The sequence below is a fragment of the Bactrocera dorsalis genome, chromosome 4 (genome assembly GCF_023373825.1).
Source record: "Bactrocera dorsalis isolate Fly_Bdor chromosome 4, ASM2337382v1, whole genome shotgun sequence".
Lineage (NCBI taxonomy): Eukaryota > Metazoa > Arthropoda > Insecta > Diptera > Tephritidae > Bactrocera > Bactrocera dorsalis.
The window spans coordinates 27,245,029-27,267,374 of record NC_064306.1 but is presented as its reverse complement, the minus strand read 5'-3'; the positions used below and the strand labels follow the sequence as shown (position 1 = coordinate 27,267,374).

Here is a 22,346-nt window from a genome sequence, read left to right as displayed (position 1 = left end):
CGTTCAAATTTATCCATTTTTGGCCCAAAGATACACTATTATGATTAAAACACGCTCTCCGATATTCACTGAGATAACACACATGTTGGCTGGTAGATGCTGTATAAAGTCACCTGGAAGCTCGAAAAACTTTTTATTAAGTATACTCGAGTTAAGGGAAGAATTAACTCGTCTTATTTTGGACACACTGGGATACTTTTATCTGGAAAGGACTCTCTCTAAATTTCAATTATATGTCTCACACATTGACCGATAGTTTCGATAACAAATCAACTATATATACTGGGGTCCTCATATTCGGTACCTATGGGCGTTACTTCCTTCTAAATTTGTGTACTAGAAAGAGAAAAAATCCGATGGAATTTAAAATATATGTTATATCAGAAGTATGTAGGTGTAGTTGCAGTACGCAATATGACAGAGGAATGTGAAAGAACTGTCACGTTGTACACTTAGTCGGAATCGGTCAGTCGGGCCCCGAGCTCCCCCGGCTCCTTTTAAGCCTCCTAATATCATCTCGGTAACGTTATATGGGGAGTGGCCGGGAATATCTTCCGATTTCATCCAGTTTTACAGTGTGGAAAGGGGATCCAACGATATTTGGCCTCATAGAATTTTTGTTATTGCAGTTGTTTACAGCTTGCGGAAATGTAGCAACAAGTTGCAAGAGTATAACAAGTAAGAAGGGTTGTAACTGACCATTTTATAGCCTCCCAAGTAGACGGATAAAAGATATGAGGTTTAGATGTTGGCTAATTTTCCAAGGGCAGCCTGTTATTGGAGAGACGCTGCCTGAAATGCACTTGGATAACTCACATCTTGACCGATATATACAGGCATAAAAAATTTGGAATTTTAAAACATCTTTTTGTTTAGATATTTGAGGGCAAAATAACAGCTTTTTAAGTAGGAAAATATATTTTTGAATTTCAATATCTCACATATCTTACATAACTTTTAATATTTTAAAGTTAGTCATAAGCACAGGGTTCACATATTCGAAATAAGGGGCTTGAAATTTTTAGTTCAATTTCGACAATGTGTCAGATGTGAGATTTTATTTTGATATCTTTATAAGAATTATTATTTGAAGTTTTAGAAGCCAACTGCTTCAAGTAAATAAATACGCTCATAACTTCGAAACTATTTGCCGGATCAACTTAAAATTTTCAGAGAATATTTTCAATCTATCTCTTGATGTATAGCCGAAAAATTCGAGTTTTTGCAATTCACAAGTGGTAATAACCACTTTATTATTGTATTTCCAAAACCACTGCGCCTAGGAGTATGCTAAAAAACTTCTGTAACACTTCGACTGTTATGGAAATCTATTTTTTAAGGCAATTATTCAACTTAATTGGTTTGTCTGTTGGTAACTTTATAAAAATTTTCACAAACTGTTTAGACTGTGTCGCCTTTACACAAACTTCTATCTAAGAATAAAATAAAATATTACTTTTAATTGGTAACAGTAAAATGTGGCTACAATCCAGGGTCTCCTACGGCAGTGCAATAACCAATTTGGACTCAAATTGACTCAGAAAACATTTTAGTTTATTTTTACATATGTACATCTGTACGGGTAGATAACTATATATTCGAGAGCTCATGGAATAAATATGGTACAATAACCATTTGCGTATAAAACTTTGCAAAACTTACCATTTCAGTTTGTATGTACATACATATGTCTGGTTAGTTACCAACTTTGCCATTAATTCAAAATTCCAATTACGAAAAATTTTAAAACTGAAATATATTGTTAATAAAAAAAATGCAGAATCACTTTTGTCTTGAAACCACATGCAATATTCTGCCTTAATTAAATGAGAAAATTGCTAACTGGAAAAATTTCATTCCTACTCTTACCTCTTACAGATATCCTGCCATTAAATGAGAATTCGAATGCAATTCTGAAACAACAACAAAAGCAAGCGAATTGCCCGCAAATTGTATGTGAACCTTGAAACTAATAAGCGTACAACCGCCTCGGCTTAACTACGGAGTCAACTTCAAACTATACTGGAAACGGTAAACTACAAATCCAACTAACAGCTAACAGCAATTGCAACTACAACAACAAGTAGCAAATCAAAAACATAAATTTCATATCGACACACAGTTAACGCCAACAACACTTGCTCATACGTCCTATCCCTCCAGTCTCCGGTGCTCGCTTTCATTATCGCTCTCGCTCTCTCCTTGTGCTCTCCCTGTGTGTATGTGTGTCTCTGCCACTAATGAATGCAACAGAAAAAGTATTTGGATATGTGAAATATGTGTGTTTGTGTAAGTAGCGTGCTTAGAAGTTGCAATTACAGCAACAAATGCCGGAAAGTACAGTTAGAAAATAATTGCAACAACAACAAGCACAGCACGCATGCAAACGTGAAAAGAAAAGCATTGGACAGCAGCAAGCGTACACAGCTAGCAAATAAACAGCAACAACAACAAACACAAGAACAACAGCAACAACAACAACACAAACTTATGGCACAAACAACGGCGAAGCATAAAACAAATTTGTGTCGGTGAAGTAGCAGAACGAAAACGAAGAAAAGGCGGAAGAAGAAGCGGAAGCAGTGCGCAGGCAACACCAACAACAACAACAACAGCAACGGCAGATAAGTAAATATTGTAATTGTATAGTCGACAAGTGGAGCAGAGCGTAGGAGAGCAATCGTCAGCAGGCAAGCGTAGCGTTAGTGTGACAGCGAGTGAACGTCTTAGCGAGACTTCACCAATACAAGCAAGCAAAGCGTAGCGGTGTGTGCATGTGCAACAAATTGACCAACAGTTGCAACAAAATATAACTACAACAACAAATTTAACGCAGTTGTGCTGTTAACAATATTTACCGTTGCTGGCAATTGCGTTGAAATCGCCGTACAATAATAGCAAGAAATACAACAATAACAAATAGCAAAGTAGCAGCAGCAGAAGTAGCGGAAAAAATCAGCCGTTGTCATGAGGATCATCGCGCCATTTCGGGCTCTGGTGCTGGCCCATTTATTTTACTGCGTAGCGCCAGCTGGTGGTAAGTGCACAATAACAATAACAATAACAATATTAAATATCTGATACATGACTTACACTGCATTTTTACTAAAAAAAGTTTAGGTTTTTATCAATCAAAATGTATATGTTTTAAATTATGAAGGAATTTAAAAGGGAAAACAAACGACTAAAAAAAAACTAGTTCGATAAATTAATTATTTACCTTAAATTGCAAATTTATTGTTTGTGATTTCCACATTTTTGTATTATAGAAACTCTGTCAAATATTGCGCTTTAAAATTTAAAATTTTTTGTCTTAGAAACTACATACCTAAGAGTAAAAATTAAAAAAATAACAGGAAAAACAACAACTTCGGTTGCACCGAATATGCATACTTTTCACAAATTTCAAAAAATGCATGCAAGAACTTGATTTGGATCGGTCAGTTTGTTTGACAGCTATATGCTGCCCGCTCTAATAAATTTCTTCCGAGATTGTATTATTGCCTTAGACTATAATCCATTTCAAATTTCGTGAAGATGCCTCGTCAAATGAGAAATTATTCCATTCAAACACTTGACTCAGATAGTTTAGTTTATGCGCTCGCTTTAAGGAATAATCTGTGTGAAATGTGGTGAAATTATCTTGTCATATAAAGAAGCTTTCCAAACAAGGACATTATTCCGATCAATGTCATCGTATATCTCGTAAAACTCATCGTTCTATCGACTTCGGTCGGTTTGAGGTGATTCTCACGTGGTGGGTTCCAAACCCAGCGCAAAACCCTCACTTGAGTGAACTTCTACACATGCGCTCATATATGCAATAGTGGTTCGATATCGGTTCTGAGAAATAAACAGCTTTTAGACAGAAAATCACTTACGCAAAATTTCTAAACGTTATTTCATGAACTGAGGAATTAGTTCACATATACACAGATAGACGGTAAGCGGTAAGCGTAGTATACCCTGCCAAGGTTCCAAAAAGGTGCCCTAAACGTAATTTATTTATATTTTTTTTTATTTTCAAGGAAACTATTTTCAAATTAGGTGATTTTTCGCAGCTTTTGTTACACCATAAGTTCCTTTCCCACCGCCTTGCTGGTGTTGCTCATACGCCAGGTGGCACAAATCCGTATACGAAATGAGAGCTTCATTTGCTTATCTTATGTAACTATTGTGTTTATGTTGTTGTTGTAGCTCCAAAAAATGTTTCGGCTAAATAATATATATAGCCGAGGGATGTTTATCCACAACATTTTTAAAACTGGTGTCACATAAGGGTCATTTCCAAATGTAAGTTGGTCCTGCAGAGTGTCTGGAAATTAATTGTATTAAATAAGATTTACTTCTTTACTACCATCTTTTCCACCAACACTCAATTCTAATACTTGAAGAAGCAAGGTGAGCCGACAACATTACAATTCAAAAACATAAAAAAGGTGCAATAATTAAAAAATAAAATGTATGTGAAGTAAGAGATTGACAAAAATGACATTATAAGTTTTATGTATGAATGTGATCTGATACTAAAAATCGAAAAGGCTATTCTTTTACATATTCGTTTTTGACATGAAACGTCTTAAAATCGCGCCGAAATATATACCAGGTTTAAAAAGTGGTAACAAAAAGATCTATATCATCGTACCTTAGTAATTCAAAAACTATTAGTCTTAGGAACAAAAATGTGGTGTGAATGTTTCGCTTATACTCGTATAGTCAGCTCGCTGTTATGATATTGAGTTCGTGTCGGGGTCAACCGGGCGGCGGGGGAAGCGCATTGCGTTAACTGTCCGAACCCGTCGCTCTCGCTTGTTTTTATTCAGTGTAACTCGTGACTCCGACTTTATAGCGCTGTGATTCTTTCGTATGTTTGTCAAGTTTATTTAAACTGATTGATTTATACAAAAATAAGTGTAATCAGGACAGTATTTATATTTAAAATAACCAGAAAGTAATAATAAATACATAAACTTTTGCTATGTCGACCTCAGCTCGTGCAAGAGCCAGCCAGAAATATAAATTACGGCTATCGTTACAAATAGGGGACTACGGGCAACGCATAGGTACCCCAATGTCCGGCGCCGAGCGAGCGAGACGGTTTCGGGAACGTCGCAAAGCTGCTGCCTCCGACCTCGCGAGTACCTTTACCACTGGAATACCTATATTTATGGACGTAACAAATGAACAGACGATCGACATATCTATTAGATTTGCCACGGAACTGAAAATGCTAACAAGTCATGCGGAAATTCAGTCTTGAGAAAACATAATGTTGGTTGGTGACGCTGTTTACTCGCGGTACCGTATATCTACATCCTAAGACGTCGGCTGAAGCTGTTAAGCTATATCTTTATCTATCACTCCTGCCATATTCAGCAAACTTAACAAAATTAATACCGAACTCTCAGCCAGACTTGGAGACTCCAATCGTTCTATGCGACAATTTCAATTGCGATCCTCAACAGAACAGCTATCTTGTTGAGTTCATGAGGAATGAATTCGGCCTCAACTACGTACAAACATCACCGACAACATAAGGCAATACCAATATAGACTGTACATTCAAGCGTCAATCTTGTTTTCATTTCAATCTTTTACTTTAAAAGCGATTCGCTAACATAGACGTTTCACGTTAAAACCAACGGCCGTGTGCCCCCGCACAGCCCCACCCGACTTTTTCAACTTTTTTGTGTTTTTCATCAATATATACGAGTATGAGCTAAAAAAGATTTATTTAAAAATTTAAAAATATCAATTTATTCTTCAAAATCTATGTTGTCCCCTCAAAAGTTGGTGAAGTCAATTTCCGGAAATGCTTTCAGTGGGCGTAATTTTAATGTCTTCAACTGTTTCCTCGGAGCGGTCGTTAGAGTTTGCTGACGAATCAGAAGTCACACCGAGCTGAATCAGGTGAATACATCGGTTGTGGCACGATTAATGCAATATGCGATGGTGCATTATTGTGGTGCAGAAAGCAACAAAATAACGCAAAACATTCAAACAGTATTCTTTGTTGACAAATTGGCCAGTCTTAAAGAATTGCGGAGTGCACCAAACCATGATAGTCGAAAAAAACTTGTGTTTTCATCTGCTTTGTCGTGACCTTTTCGGATCGGCTCACCTTTGCCACGCTTTTAATCATCGCCAATAATAATACGTTTCATGACATCTTGGTGGTCAGGTGGTCAGAAAGCATTGTTTGACAGACGTTAACCCGACGATGTTTTTTGAAAAAAATTAGTGATTTTGTATCATTTTGTATTCATCAGTTGATGTTCATAGTCGTCCAGGATGTAGATCGCCATCAACGCGTTCTCGACCTTCTGTGAATCATCTGTACCAATCAAAAATACTTGTTCACGACAAGCAATTATTACCGAAGGCCTTCTCCAAGATTCTGAATGTTTCGGTACCAGAAAATTGATTCCGCACACAAAATTTAATGGAACTTCTTTGTTGAATAAAATCACTCATCGTGAAAATCGCCGAATGCGCTGTATGTATTTCAGAAAGACAAGCGTATACTAAACACTATTGAGTATTTTGATTTGAAAAAAAATATTTCGACGAATGGGTTTTCGAGCTAAATTTAAATTAAGAACTATTACTATTTTTTCCATAGAGTAATAAAATTCACATGGTTGTATTATCCGAACCCCATTTGAAATTTAACAATTTATTTTTCATCAAATATAGCAGGATTGTACTCTAACATCTTTACTATATATCTGTAATAGAGCGTAAATGGTGGTGCACCGTATACCAAAATTTACATACGGGTGGATATGGATTCCGACCATAGACGACTGAGTCGGCAGTCTTCATTTTACGTTATCAATTATTGAAAGCTCTGTTATAGTATACAGTAATCTCAAAGTAAGATAACTGTTCCAGATTAGTTGCTTAAATTATTTGACGTGTTATTTGATTACTATTGGCTTCAGTAGCCAACCGCAAATAGGGGCCCTTTATTGTATTCAACGCAAGTATATCGGCACCTAAATCCAGTAGCTTTTCATAATATGGGTGTAAGCTCTTAAATTGGCTAACGTATCATTAGTACCGTTAATTTTATTCGTATTTAATGAAAATAATTGATTTATGCACAGGCTCATGATGTGCCGTTTATGCGAGCTTCACGAAATCACTTATGATAACCCCACCAAATAAATAAACAGAGTCATAAATAAATTAAAAATAAATCATTTATGCGTGTAAGCAGTAGTCGGGGCGCTATAATTAGTATGCAATGAAAAATAAGGAAATATTATTTTTTATTTTTGTCTGTTATAAACATATGTATACATACATATGAGTATATGTGTGTATGTGTTTATTTATGTTCGCATTAAAAAGTTAAAAATGATTATTTTAATAATTGCCGAGCGCATTTAATTGAAATGATTGAATATGCGCGTGGCTGCCACTGGGATTTCGCAATTCCACCAAGTGATTTGTCAAACAAAAGCAACAACAACAGCACGCAGCATAATAGGCAACACAATGCCAATTAAAGTAGACTTTTATGAAGTCTATTTCCCTTCCGCCGTTCGTGGTTGGCGGCCAACTGCAGGCAGTGTTGCCAACAGCTGCAAAAAAGTCAATACCAAAATCACCGCAAATGCCACAACTGTCATAATACCGTTCTAATAACATTTTAATCAGTGCATTACGCAATCAATAGTTGCAATCTGCACTGTACTTGTACACTAATTAATGCGATTATTCGAGCGTAATTATTTGTGCGTTCTTGTGTGCTCAGCTGCCTGTCTTTCGGCTGGTTGCGATGATGGTTGGCTGCTAGGTTGATTGGTGGGGTGTGTGAGTTACTCTGAGAGAGAGTGGAAGAGTCGTGTAAATGCATGCAAATTGTTAAATTTAAAATGTTCTACAAAAGTTGTGTAATTTAATTAAAATCAACTCAACTCGCCCAACTCTACTCGTCTGTTGGTGAGCAAAGTTGAACCAAAAGTAATTATCAAGCTGGTGAAAGGTTTTTTGCTTTTATTTGCTGCTTAAGTGCAGCGAAAATCGGTCAACACACACAACAACAATAATTACAACAAATTGGAACCTACGCAATGAATGTACCTTAAATGCAGTTACATAATATATTATACGAGTATATGTTTGTCACAGACTTTGTGTTACGCACTTTGCCCTTAAGCTCTTTCTACATTCCACCTTCCCGATGTCCATATATATAATTTGGCGCTTGATGACCAATTGAATTTGTTGTACATTGTTCAATGAGTATATTCTATATATGTTAGTTGCACGAAGACTACAAGTAAACCTTAGATTTAATTTTTCTAATAATGAAGTTTTGTTAAGAGCTTCCAAGGTGGAGTAAATGTTCACCAGAAGTAAACCAAGTTATATGCTGATATTCTTTTATAAAGACTTTTACTACATACTAAGTCTCTTTAAACTTATAAGCTTCACGAGAAAGAAAATACCATTTTTTCTACTCCCGACCGAACTATGAACTTTTCTAAGTGGTAGACAGTAACTTTGTGTGAGGTTTATTTTTGTTTAAATAGTTGTATTTAATAAACTTAGTGAAAAGTTTCAATATGTTCCTCAATTCAGCATTTTATTCAGCTATTATTTTCTTGAGCTGAATAAGTATTACCAGTCACAAAGCCTGGAAAATTAGGTACAAATTTGAAGTCTGAGAGTTGGTTAGTGTGCTTGACACTTTCTATTAGCTTTTGTAAGCTTTAAAATAATGAAAATACAATTTTTGCTTCTCTCCATCGAAGTATGAACTCGAAGTATGGTAATTATTTTGGTTAAATAATTGAATTTTGATGGTAATATCTTATAGTACAACTGCATACTACACCTTTAAAACATGATCTAGCAATCAGCGCTTTATTTAGATATCATTTTTTTGAGCTGAACAAGTGCTGAATGCAAGAAAGTTTGAAAAATGAGTTATGAAGTTTCGTCGAAAAAGTTTATTATTCTGCTTAATACTTCTTATGGATCAAACTGTGAACAAAAAAAAAATTATAATTATTGAAAGTACATCACTCTCAACATTCAGCGATTTCACAGTTCTTTAGTTATGGAATGAGTTATCATAATCAGAGTCAATAATCTCTTCGAAATACCAATACTCAACCTTCAAAAGTGAGCTAAGAAGCACTTGTTCTTCCTTATAGACTATTTGAAAAAAATGTAAAAAAAAATGAAGGAGACACTACAGCTACACATCTATATATAAGACATTGTTAAGAATTATATAAGCCATTTTTGGAGTAGATCAAGAACAATTTCAATTAATCGTAAATTTTCAAATTCTCAGTTCATTTTCTTGAAGGACTATTTTTATATCCAGTAATATTTTCTGATACAATCAGTCAGCTAGTAGTTACATTGGATCGGGATATCGGAAACCTAGGACCTCTTCCTAATTAAACTTGATACCATATCAATTTCTATTCTTTTTACAATCAGTCTTACCTCTCTTTCGTATCAAATTTCTGCAAAGTTTACCTAACAAATGTGTACCTTTAACTATGTGACCCTGCGCGTGACATGTGGGAAATAGTATGTGGTGCCTTGGCATTTGGTTTCATGCACTGAAATGTTGCGGTTTAGGCTGCATTTGACAGCGCAAAAGCGTTTGCATAGTCAGAATAGAAGAGAGCGAGAGGAAAAAGGAATGTAATAAATATTGGTGTTATTACCTTGTGAAAGCAAGCAGTTTTGTCAGTGAGAAAATATTAAAGTAAATAAGCTAAATTCACTTTATCATATATTATATTTCCAAGAAATATCTGAAAAGTCTCCATACCAACTAGCTGCATATGCTAGAGTTGTGAATGGAATCACTCTCCAGTGAAAGCTTCCTTTAATACTCTCACAACAGACAAGACATTGGGTTAACTGTGCAGAAAAGGGTAGTAAGAACTTAAAATTGTTTTTAAACGAAGTTAACTTATTTGAGTTCGTAACAAAAGTTCACTGCATTGGGCTCTAAGTTTTTGCACAAAAGTTTCTATACGAAGCTTTTGATGATAATAAAATGACGAGAAATATCTTACGGGTTTGTTAGATGCAGGAAGTTCTCTTTATCCTTTTAAATGTGCTTATGCAATTTTGATAGTTTAGAGTTTGAAGTCAAAACAAGTTTCACAGGTTCTATTAGTTCAGAACAAAGACCAAATGGGTCAAAGTAATCAGCTTTAAAGCATATAACCAGTTGGGTAACAGATTCAGAAATCTGCCTTGAGACAGAACTGAAAATCAAACCCGTTTTGACTCAATTGAGGATATAAAAACTGAAACGAAGAAGGTTCTGATGGCCATCACGATGGAGGATTTTTCCAAGTGCTTTGATGACTGGAAAATTCGTTGGTATAAGTATATTGCACCGGGAGGGGATTACTTTGATGGAGATGAAATGGACAAAAATATGCAGGGGCTTTCAATAAGAGTGAAGTCTAATGGTGTTAAACTACAACTTCTTGAAAGTCATTCAAAGTCACAATTTCTTGAAATAATCGAAACTCCAAAGATATCTCGCAAGAATTCGGTAATTGCAGGTGCTGTGTGGCACGTAGCTTCGTCTTGTTGAAACTAGGTTTTGTCAAGATTAACTTCTTTTTATTTCGGTCATGAAAAGTTTTTTATCTGTGATACAGATACTCTCATAGTGACGGTGTAACCAGCTTCATTTCAAAAGAAGTACGGAATAATCGTTATTGCTTTTGAGTTATTCACGGTGGTCCAGTGACTTTAGTTTTTGAGTAGGAGCATTTTTATGTATATGGACACAAGCCCAAATCCTTTCTCAAAATCCGCCAGTTTGTGGTTTGAGACAGTCCCAATTCTTAAGAACGTCTTTGAATCGACAAATCGCTGTCTTATCTACACTTGCCTGAACGGCAGTAATGTTTTCATTGATTCGAGCGTTTCTTTGTCTGATTGACACTTGCATATTATGATAAGAAAATGTACGTTTGAAATTTTCGACAATTCGACAAAGAACGAGTACAGGTTTACGACCATAAAATGGCAAAAGCGCTCCAGAAGTTGCAATTAGAGAAGGAATATTTTGATAATAAAATTAAATAATTGTAAACGTTGTAAGTTTATGTATCTTTCTATGATGAAATTGTAAACAAATCTGAATACAATAAAATAATAATTAAGCATATAATCCCTATTGAAAAAACCGGTATATATATACGGAAATTTGAAAATCCTTATATTAGGTATATGGCGACTAGGTGAAATATTGCTTAGATTTTAACAATATTTGCACAAAGAGACATTAGATCATAAAAATATGGTTTCTGAATTTTATTAAAATATCTTGAAGATTTACCAATATTTTTGGAAAGCTATACATTTCATGAAATATTAAAAATGGCCGAAACGACATTTCGAAATCATCCCTATTGAAAAAACCTTGTATATTTAGTTGCAACCCAGAAAGAAACGTCGAAGACCGTATAAAGTACACGTATACTCGTACAAATGATATGAAGCGCTGCTACTATGAAATCCAATCCATCACAGAGTTTAATTACATCAAAACAACAGAACTGAAACCGTGCTGCATTTATTTAACAAATTTTGTTTACAGTTATAAAATTATGAAAGCCCACAAACACACACACACTCATGATATTTACGCGACTCTCAGCAATTATTGATGCACTTCATTTGCAGCAAAAGGGGAAAATGCTTATTATCAATCACAATTCTTGTGTGAAAATCACTGAAAATTAATTTACATTCATTCATTATAGCTTTTAATTATAAAAATGCTCAATCCGTAGTACATGTATGTATCTGTGTGTGTTGCAACATGCATTTAATCACACGCTGCTGCGTTTTATGGTAATTTAAATGATTTTTTAAATTAATAACAATTTCTGTGTGCGATTTAATTTTTGTAATTATACCTCGCTGATGATTCGGTTTCGTTTTTATTTATTTTACTTTTATTTTTATTTTTGTACTTTTTCACTTGTTACTTATTAACTTTTTTATTGTTTCTTTGATTGCTTTTTTTGCACAATGAAACTTAATTTATAATAATAATTATTATTACTATACTTAATATATGACCCGATTCGTGTTTGCCTTACGAATAATTAATTGCAACCGTCGACAAGCATATTATAATGTGTATTATCAACTGGCATTAAATAAGCCGTTATGTTTTCATGAAATTAAAAAGTTGTAGTTTACATTATCTCTCTATTGAATCGCTTTGTGAGAGGAATTAAATAATGAAAATAATACGCGACAACAACTTTTCATTGAGCCGTGGACTGTACTCGTATTATGGAATTATTTGAAATTTCACACACACCCTAGGTAGATGACTTCGTTAGAGATGCCACCTAGTTTTCACAATTGATGCTACAATACGTATTTATAAATAATATCTTATAAGAATATGATTAGCTTACCCTAATGGCGTGAATGATAAAAAAAATGTTTGAGATGAAAATAAAATCGAAAAAACTTGGTGATTTGAGTATTTCACATAAATTTTGAGGTTATGTGAAAAAGGTGTATATAAAAAAGTTGTAGCTCTTTTCATTACCTAAAGCTTTGACTTATAACCTTTCTCTGTGCGCCTCCTAGTTTTGTTCAAAATCGAGATAAACCATTTTCAACTCTTTAAAATTAAACCACGTCCCTTCCGTTCCTCTTTTCGATCTCAGTTCTCGAAAACTCGGAATGCCCACTCCTCAGATGTTTTAATCGTCTATGCCTCTGTACCATATAGCAGGATGGAGATGATGAATGATTTGAAGAGTTTGGTCTTTAGTCGTCGAGAGACGACTTTATTTCTCAATTGCCTACTCAGTCCGAAGTAGTATTTTATCGAGTCCGGATAAAGCAGAACTAATGGAGAGGGTGTTATGGCCAATTATATCGATGTCGTCGGCGAACACCAGCAGTTGTACACTTTAGTAAAAGAGTGTACGTTCTCTATTCAGCTCTACAGTTCGAATTATTTTCTCCAGCAGTCGATGGAAGAAATCGCACGATAGGAAGTCGACTTGTCTGGGACCTCGTTTGGTATTGAACGGGTCGGATAGGTCCACCTCGATCCGACCGGAGCTTTTGATATTGTTCAACGTCAGTTTGCACAGCTGCATTACTTTTCATAGCGACAAAACGGCAGCTTCTTTTCGTGCTGTCAAAAGCAGCTTTCAAATCGTGGTAGGTGGTGTGTGTCTTTTTTCACGGGTCTTTTCCAAAATTCAGGACATGGTGAATATTTGTTCCGTTGTTGTTTTTCCAGTTCTGAAGCCACACTGATAAGGTCCAATCAGTTTTTTGACGGTGGGTTTCAATCTTTCGTACAATACGCGGGATAGAACCTTACATGCGATGTTGAGGAAGCTTGTCCCACAGTAGTTGGTGCGGATTGTGAGGTCTACCTTTCTGTAGATTGGGCAGAGTACATTTAAATTCTAATCGTTGGACACGTTTTTGTTCCACAATATTCTGAAAAGAAGCTGAAGCACGCTCCTTATCAATTCTTCGCCGCCGTGTTGCATTGGAACGTCTATTCCATCATCTTCGATTAGGGAACCGGGTTCAACATCTGCTTTCACTGCCATTCAGCAGGCTAGAAAAGTCCATAATTTCAGTATACTCAGGGCATCAGTCACTAGATCACCTCTGGGGGTTCTACAAGAGTATGTTCTGGTCTTGAAACCTTCTGTTAGTCACCGTATCTTTTCGGAGAACTTTCGAACATTACTCCTGCCGGCCAGCTTTTCACGCTTTTCACGCTCTTCATACTCACGTCTTTCGGCCTCTCTCTTTTTTGGTCTGCAAATGCGTCTCGCTTTCCTCTTCAACTCTCGGTATCTATCCCATCCCGTTACGAGGTAGGCAGTCTGTTTTCTCTACACCGCGACACGGTATCCACAAAAATACTGAATATTTAGCGTCTTTTCCCGTCTAAACTTTTAGACACCGTTTGTTTATGACGATACTAGTTTTTTAGGAATAAGATCCAAGTCTTCATGACTTTAGTTGTCTTGGACCAAAATTTATGCCGAATTTTTGCCGAATTTTTGCTGAATTTGTGAAGATATTTTGTCAAATAAAAAGGTTTTCCATACAATATCTTGAATTTAAGCGGTCATTTTGTATGACAGTCATATCCTATAGTTGCCCGATTTCGGGAAATGAGTATCTTATTGGAGATAAAGGAACGTGTGCGAAATCTTAAATCGCCATCTCAAAAGGGATTAATTCGCATATATACAGATAAATGGACATATAGATGGTCAGAGAGACGGCATGGCGTAAACGAAGTTTTTTTGGGTTTGGAATCTTCGTTTAAACCTAATATACCCTGTTCAGAATGTAAAAATAGAAGTGTTTATCTTAAGAAGTTCTAATAATATAATAAACTTCTGGCAACTCTAACACATCTTTCCGAATTTATTTTTTATTGTATGGTAATAACATTGTCTCTCTTGTTCCCTTTAAGCTAATGAGACCAGACAAAAACAAAATTGCCTGCCGGCCTACAACAAGCGCTACACGCAACTTCACGACAAAGTGTTAGCCATCCTCATGTAACACCAACAACAATTGCGCGCTAACGTTAGCAAAGGAATTTTTGGAATAATTTTAGATGTGTCTATGAAGCGAATTTCACTGAATTATGCAAGCGGAATTAAATTCCGCGGCTAATTAATGGTGAAGGTACTTTTTTCCAGCAAAGCCAGTCGGCGAACGGGCGCGGCTCAAGTGCCTGCTAGCCGCTGGGACAAATACACGAATTAGTACAAACAAACATGCCAACAAACATGCATAGCAACGCGCAGGTTTTGCGGGCAACGGCGCTTGTCAGTGCCAGAGCCATCCATTTGTGTGTGCCCACCATAAAGGCGCTTTATGTGCAGTGCCACGCCGCTGCAGCCGCTGGTGCAACTTTGGCTGTCATTTCATGTGCCGCACCCCCGTTTGGCCAAGTGCCGCTGGCGGAGCTGTCAAAACTGTCTGCTTGTGTCATATCTGTGAAACGTACAAATAGCTCTTTGCATTTGGAGGTGTATGCCACCGCCCTCCCTCTGTTTGTGGATGAGTTTTGCATTGGACACTTTTGTACGCGTTGCCCTGAGCGTGTTGTTGCTGTTGGTGCGGCTACAGTTCGGCTGACGAACCAAACCAAGCCGTTCAAAAACAGCATTAGCAACAACAACAACAGCGGCAATAACAATAGCAATGGCGTTGCTGAAGCAAACATCAACCGCAGCTTCGTGCTAAATTGGACAGCGCTATCTAACGCAAAGCGTCCGAGCCAACGGTTCGCCCCCCGCCAAGCAAGCAAGCCGTGTCCGCCGTTTGACTCAGCCACCGCAGTGGTGCTAAAGTGGTTGCAATTTACACACACACACGCATGCATAAGCTTACAATCGCAGTTGGCTGATCGCTGGATTATATTGTATTATTGTTGTTGTTATTCCTGTTGACTTATTTGGCGGTTTTGCAGGAATTTGCTGCGCTCGTCTCATTTCCACGAGCTCCTCTTTCACTGTCTGTTTGTTGTTTTTGTGTACAATGACACTTCTGCATTGCCCCTCGGCGTTTTAGTCGCCGTCAATTTCCAGCTCCACCGCCCGCTTTGGGTCTCTGTGCGCCATAAGGTAGTTATTCCACATTGCGTTCCAATTGGTATGCGCCACTAACAGAATAGCGGTTGTAATTGTTGTTGTTGGTGTAGTGTGTTGCATGGCATCGGATGTGAAACAAAAATTTGCATTTTGCCACCGGCAGTGAAAAACTAGAGCACGTGCATCCACACCAAGTTGCCTACTCGACGGTTCTCTGCGTGTATGTATGTATGTGGTTGTGAGTGTGTTTTGGGTATGAGTTTAATATTCTGGATGATCGGTGTGAAATAAATTGTATTATAGATTCAAGAACGCAAACGAAACTTTAATTTAGTTGGTATATAATCTTCTGGCGCTTCTCATTTGTCAGTGAATTGTTATAAATTGAAGCCCAAGCTCCAGATAGAGTTGTATAGATATTGCTGGTAAGATTTGCTTACGAGTAAACAGATTTGTCAAGGCTTATACTATATCTTCGTGGCTGTTAGCGATTTCAAAGGGTAGACACTTTAATTGAGGAAGAGGGTGGTAATCGCCTGTTAGCAATAACCCGCCTCTCTTTCAAGGCGTCAACCATCTTGGACTTACCTGCGAGACAAGCGACTAGACATAACCTCACAAAAGATGGTTCAGTGGTGTAAAATTACAATATCTTGAAGGCCACAACACAAGTCCATAAGGCCAGATAATGCGCTCATTATTAGTTTTGCACACCGTTCACCATTCACCGAATTGAAGCCAAGATCCCTCCGTATAATCTTCAATTGTTTCGCGCAATGGCGGATGAACACATTGGGGTCTTCTTCGATAGCAGCAATAGCGTCTTCGGTAAGCATTATCCACTAGAGTAAACGTGGAGCGAAACGGGTCGGTCAATTATGTTGAAATGAAAATGGATGTGAAACAAAAATTTGCATTTTGCCACCGGCAGTGAAAAACTAGAGCACGTGCATCCACACCAAGTTGCCTACTCGACGTTTCTCTGTGTGTATATATGTACATTTGTGTTTATGGGTGTGTTTTCGGTATGAGTTTAATATTCTGGATGATCGGTGTGAAATAAATTGTATTATAGATTCAAGAACGCAAACGAAACTTTAATTTAGTTGGTATATAATCTTCTGGCGCTTCTCATTTGTCAGTGAATTGTTATAAATTGAAGCCCAAGCTCCAGATAGAGTTGTATAGATATTGCTGGTAAGATTTGCTTACGAGTAAACAGATTTGTCAAGGCTTATACTATATCTTCGTGGCTGTTAGCGATTTCAAAGGGTAGACACTTTAATTGAGGAAGAGGGTGGTAATCGCCTGTTAGCAATAACCCGCCTCTCTTTCAAGGCGTCAACCATCTTGGACTTACCTGCGAGACAAGCAACCTCACAAAAGATGGTCCAGCGGTGTAAAATTACAATATCTTGAAGGCCACAACACAAGTCCATAAGGCCAGATAATGCGCTCATTATTAGTTTTGCACACCGTTCACCATTCACCGAATTGAACAACACACGTTTGAAAAATCAGCCGTTAATATTCGGTTAAGAGATCTGCTATATTGAAGGATATGCATTATAGTAGTTATACGTTCGAACTGGAATAACTTTGTGATTTGCTACTTTTTAACATCAATTTAATACAACTCTGATTATGAATCCAATCATACTGAAGCGATGTGTCGAGGTGGAATGAATTTTGACTAAAGATCATTTCACTCGGTCTATCATCGAAATCTTGTCGAAATCCATGAAACGCTATTACTTTAACAAACAAAGAATGTTTCCATCAGTGTTGGCGTCAAACACTAAACTGTCGGTGAAAATCGACATCGTTAAATGTCGGCTTATTGCGTTGTTCAACAAAGTATTTTTGATTTCAGCTAAGAGAGAGAATGACTGGCCTCCCGATATCTTTTTTTGGATGTCAAAACGCCCCGAACTCAGTAACAACATAAGATTGACGAAAAAATAGACCATAGATCGTTTCATTACCATAAGTCGGCTACTATCATAAAATCGGATTGCCAGGATCGAAGCCGTGAAAATGCCTTTAATATTCCATTTAATTTCACTAAATTGTCATACAACCTAAAGGGTTTACCAACATTAATGGTAAAGACAAAAGGGAAATCGGAAATCACTATGTAAGGTATATTGAATGCAGAAAAGGTCTTGACTGACTGAACACACTTATCACATCACTAAGGTATGCTGGAGTACATATTTTCAAACAATTTTGTAAATATGACTCACACACTGCCCGACATATGCGGACAATACATAAGTAGTACATATATGTAATGTGAGGACCTAAGTCGGAGTTCTGGCCAAAGTGATGCGGCGGTCATTTGCATGATCTTTAATAATCTTTATTTTAGGCATATGGGGCTAACGGAAATATCAACCCGATTTGACCCATTCTCTCTTAATCTCATTTAGGTGTATATTTCACAGTGACCGATATTTTCGGTAAAAGAGCAGGTATAGGCTGTGGTGTTGGTATCTTGGGCTTGCACAATTATAGACCAATTTTGACAATTTTTAAATTTAAGAAGGCATACCTTAAAGGCCCGATCCCATTTCGGCCATTTTAGCACTGTAACATGGAAATGCTAATGTAATGCTATGTACCAAATTTGGTTGAAATTGGTCAAGTAGGTTCCAAGACATGTGATTTGACCAAAAGGAATACGTGTACAAAGTTTCGTGACGATATCTCAATTTTTACTCAAGATACGGCTAGCGCAGACAAATGGACGGACGGATGAACGGGCAGTCAGTCAACCGGATTTCAACTCCTCTCGCCATCTTGATCATATGCATATGAAAATTTTCAAAAATTTAAGCAAAATCCCAGAAAAGTAACCAACCTTAATGGAGCGCTAAATATATAGGTTTCTGAGCAAGCGCAAAATATGCACAGCATTTTCTTGGCTGCGAAGAACACGCGCAACTATCTACAAACTTATCTCGGGAATCACACGCCCGCTGCTTGCTATTTCACAAGTTAAATTTGTTGTTGCAAATTTGATTTCTATTTTTTCCCGCATTTTTCCTCGTTTCTCATTCTTGTTGTCGTTGTTGTTGTATTCGCACGTGCATAGTTGCGTTGGTTCACCAGCCAACCATTCATCCATCACTTTGCCGCTTGACTGCTCGCCTCACTGCCGTTGGGTTAAATATGAATATTATGTAACATTTTCACGCAGCAAAAGCGCCATGAAGAGCAAGCCGAGAAAGCCGGCATGGCAAGGCAAGGCTGTGGGGATAAAAGTTCGTTTGGTGGTGGGGCTGCTGATGTGGCGGCAACGACATTCATTTCATTTTTGTCGAATGCAATTTGTGTAGACCACATTGCGACACACGCGCACACACGGACACATACTAATGCAGGCGAACTCCTCAGAGTATTCAACTCACTAACACATATACATATTTGTAGATGTATATGTATTTATGTGGCTGTGCGGGTATATGCTTGCGATTGTATGCACGAAATTTGAAATTTGTCAGCATAAGTCTGCCCCATTTGTAGATAAGAGTGGAGGAGCATAGAAATTTCGCCGACAGGCTCATTAAATTTCAACAAAAAAAAAAAACGAAAAACTAAAAATATGCTGAAGATGCAGCAACACACCTTGTATTATAGGAGTGATTCTTCATATATATGTGTGTGTGTGTGAGTGCGGTTTATGCAATGCAAAGCAGCTGGGAGTCATTGACAGAGCCTTCCTGAACGAAGAGTCTGAATGTGGGTGTGTGTGGGCCTTCGCTGGAGTTTCTTTATTAACCAACACTGCACGTGGAGCTGGTTGAAAATGATGGCAACGCTGCTGATATGCCGGCATTTGTATAAGATCGACAGGCATTTGTAGTTGCATATTTTAAACTTAATATTTTCAATACCGCAAATTTCCATTTCTTGTTGCTGTATATACAATGCTTCGCTTTCCGCACCTGAAGAGAGAGTTACGAGGCGACTGTCGAGGCTTTATAATTGAAGAAATTGAATTTGTGTTCATAATAGTAATAAAAAAGGAGAACTTATGAGAAATACAGAAATATTTTTCTTATAAAATTAGTTTTCTGGTTCCTTAAATTTTGACTAGTAATTGAGAAAATGTATATTTCTACTCTAACGTGACTTAAGTCATACGCGGCCGTCTCGATACATATTTGGTAAAAGTTTGAAAAAAAAAATAATGATTCATTTTGCAACTTCGTCTCTTTGAAGCTCGATACACTTGACTGCTGCTTCGAGGTCTTTAATAGTTCGGACGTTTTATGGAGGTTTGCAAAATGGGCATCAGTGACTGCGATCAAACTCACATTTCTGCTCGTCGAGTAACATTTTCATGTTTAAACTTTAAATAAGTTGAGCAGCGTCGATTTCTGTGGAGTGGAGAGTACTTTGGTAGCCTAATTAGAACAACTGCTGTGAACTGCTCCTTTCACAGTAGAGTTATGGCCACTTCTTTCTACAACTCTTTTACAATTTTTTAGTTACTTCTTCTCTTTTCGAATAAGCCTTTCTTTCTCTCTTCCATTTTGAAAGAGAAAATGTCTCAGATTGTCCTTCTATTTTGGCTTCCATCTTAGCCCCTGAAACCCAAATTAACTAATGAGCTCTATAGTGGCTGAAGCCATACTCTAACCATTCCTTTCTTTGATCTAAAAAACTGTTTTATAATTATGTAGGGCTTGAAGCGAATCGTATAAAACAGAAACACTTGGTATAATCCCAGAAAAATTTAATGATATAGCTTAAGCACCCTCAAGGGACCATGGCATAAGGTCAATAGTAAACGCTTTAATATTATTTTTATTTGTTAGTGTTCTATATCAAACCGTACCTAGAAGCCTCGAATTCAACGAAGGAAATGAAGCGTTTAGTGATAGGGATTGTTCGGAATACAGCTTCAGCTTATGGGCCAGCTTTGACCTGTTTTTATCTCATAATGTCCTTATCTATATAGACCACCAACAAGCACGGCACAATTTTATAGCTGTAAATTAGCACAATTGTATATTTCCGACAATATTTTCCTATGTGAACATAAAAAACTGTTATTAGAGCGCCTCGGGCGAAATTCGTAATATTTCGCGTAATATTATTTATGGTCACACCTACTACAACCGAGCGCCTTTTCAATGTAATTTTTTATTTTCACTTGTGTGCGCTTTGCTTTCGTTTATGTTCCATTTCGCTGGTGGGACAATATAAAGTGGGGCATACCAATTAGTTTTATGGTACAAATAACAAGCAACAACAACAATAACAACGAAACAGCAACAGCAACGCCTCCAGTAACCAGAACGATAATCACAATCAACGGGCCAGCCATAAGATAAACACAAAAATATTATAACCAACAAGAGCAACAACAACGCTAATAAAGTGTTGGCACAGCCGAAAAATGTGAGAGTTGCGAGGAAAAAATTGTGATTCAAGGACAAAAGATTATCTTAATCGCGGATATAAACTACCAGATTTAGTATTTTCCATTTGCCTTATGGCCAAAAAGCAAAATGCCACACAAATAATCATCACACACACATACACATGTTCACTACAATACATAATCACGGTGGAAGCGGCGATGAGGCAGGTTTTGAGTGTGTATGGGGGCGGAAATGTTCAACTTAAAATTCGGCAGCGAACTGGAAGAAGCCAAGCATAAAGCATAACTCGAGCACACATACAGACACATACCAAAACACACACATACATGCATAGCCACGCAAGTGCTGCCACGAGAGCGCAGGCAATTTGCAGCCGTATGTGGTGGCAGCAGTAAATAAGCAAAATTTGTGCTACCGACGTTGCCACAAATGCTGAAATGAACAATAACAAAACGCTACAACGAAAAATAATAACAAAAAATATAAAAAAAGACTACAAAAAATAATAAATAAAAAAACTAAAGAACATTGTGGTTGTTGAAGACGAAGTTGAGGAAGCAAAGGAAGAAATTAAGGACAAATCTACAGGATGTTGCGTGCTGGGCGATAATGCCACGTGAGGGTATGTGTGTATGTGTGACTGTGTTGCGCAAGTATATATTATTGTAGCACACGAGCGTTCTCGCTAGTTGTAGAGCAGAGCTAAGGAATAAACCATAAACATATACATACAATAGCCTGCATATAGGTACTTATGTATGTGTGTGTCCGAAGTGGTGAAATTTATGAAAAACACGCTTCGTAAAAAACACCAAATAAAGATTAGATAAGTTATAAAAATATCGCAAGTTTTTGCGGCTGCTGCTGCTGCTACAGTATGTTGGCAAGCCAGACTAGCTAAGATTACCAGCGCAGCTACACACACATATAAACATACACGCTGCATGGCTAGTTGCTCCAGCTGCTGCACGGAATAGTGATGAAAAGTCACGAACACGAAATGTTTAGCTTAGAAGATTTGTATGCGCCGAAAAGTGTGAGAAAATTATGGGGGCAAGAATGGTACCAGAATTAAAAGAGAATTAATGCTCAACACAAAGCAGGATATTTTTTCTCAAAAAAGTACTTTTTGTTTTAAGTTTTCAAATGGCTTCTGGCGTTTTGTTTTTTAAGTCTGTTTTGGTGGAGTGTAGATTTGGTCATCTAGGAGATTCTCCCAAAGATTAATTATATAATTGTAAATTTCAGATTAACAAAAACGGCAACCTCTGCTGAACAGAAACCATAGTAGCTTTCTAAAGGAAATTTTTTATAGCACAATCAATCAAATTCG

The 22,346-nt window shown here is 37.1% G+C and overlaps 1 protein-coding gene across 30 annotated transcripts in view; it reads left to right on the top strand.

The window, feature by feature from the left end:
• LOC105233287 (disintegrin and metalloproteinase domain-containing protein 23) overlaps window positions 1–22,346 on the top strand; it is a 545,110-nt gene that overhangs the window by 78,519 nt on the left and 444,245 nt on the right. For all 30 annotated transcript variants that reach the window (XM_049456178.1, XM_049456177.1, XM_049456175.1 and 27 more), the window contains exon 2: window positions 1,879–3,037. In XM_049456178.1, coding sequence (XP_049312135.1) covers window positions 2,968–3,037 — 70 coding nt within the window. In that variant the 5' untranslated portion in view covers window positions 1,879–2,967. The remainder of the gene's footprint in view (window positions 1–1,878; window positions 3,038–22,346) is intronic.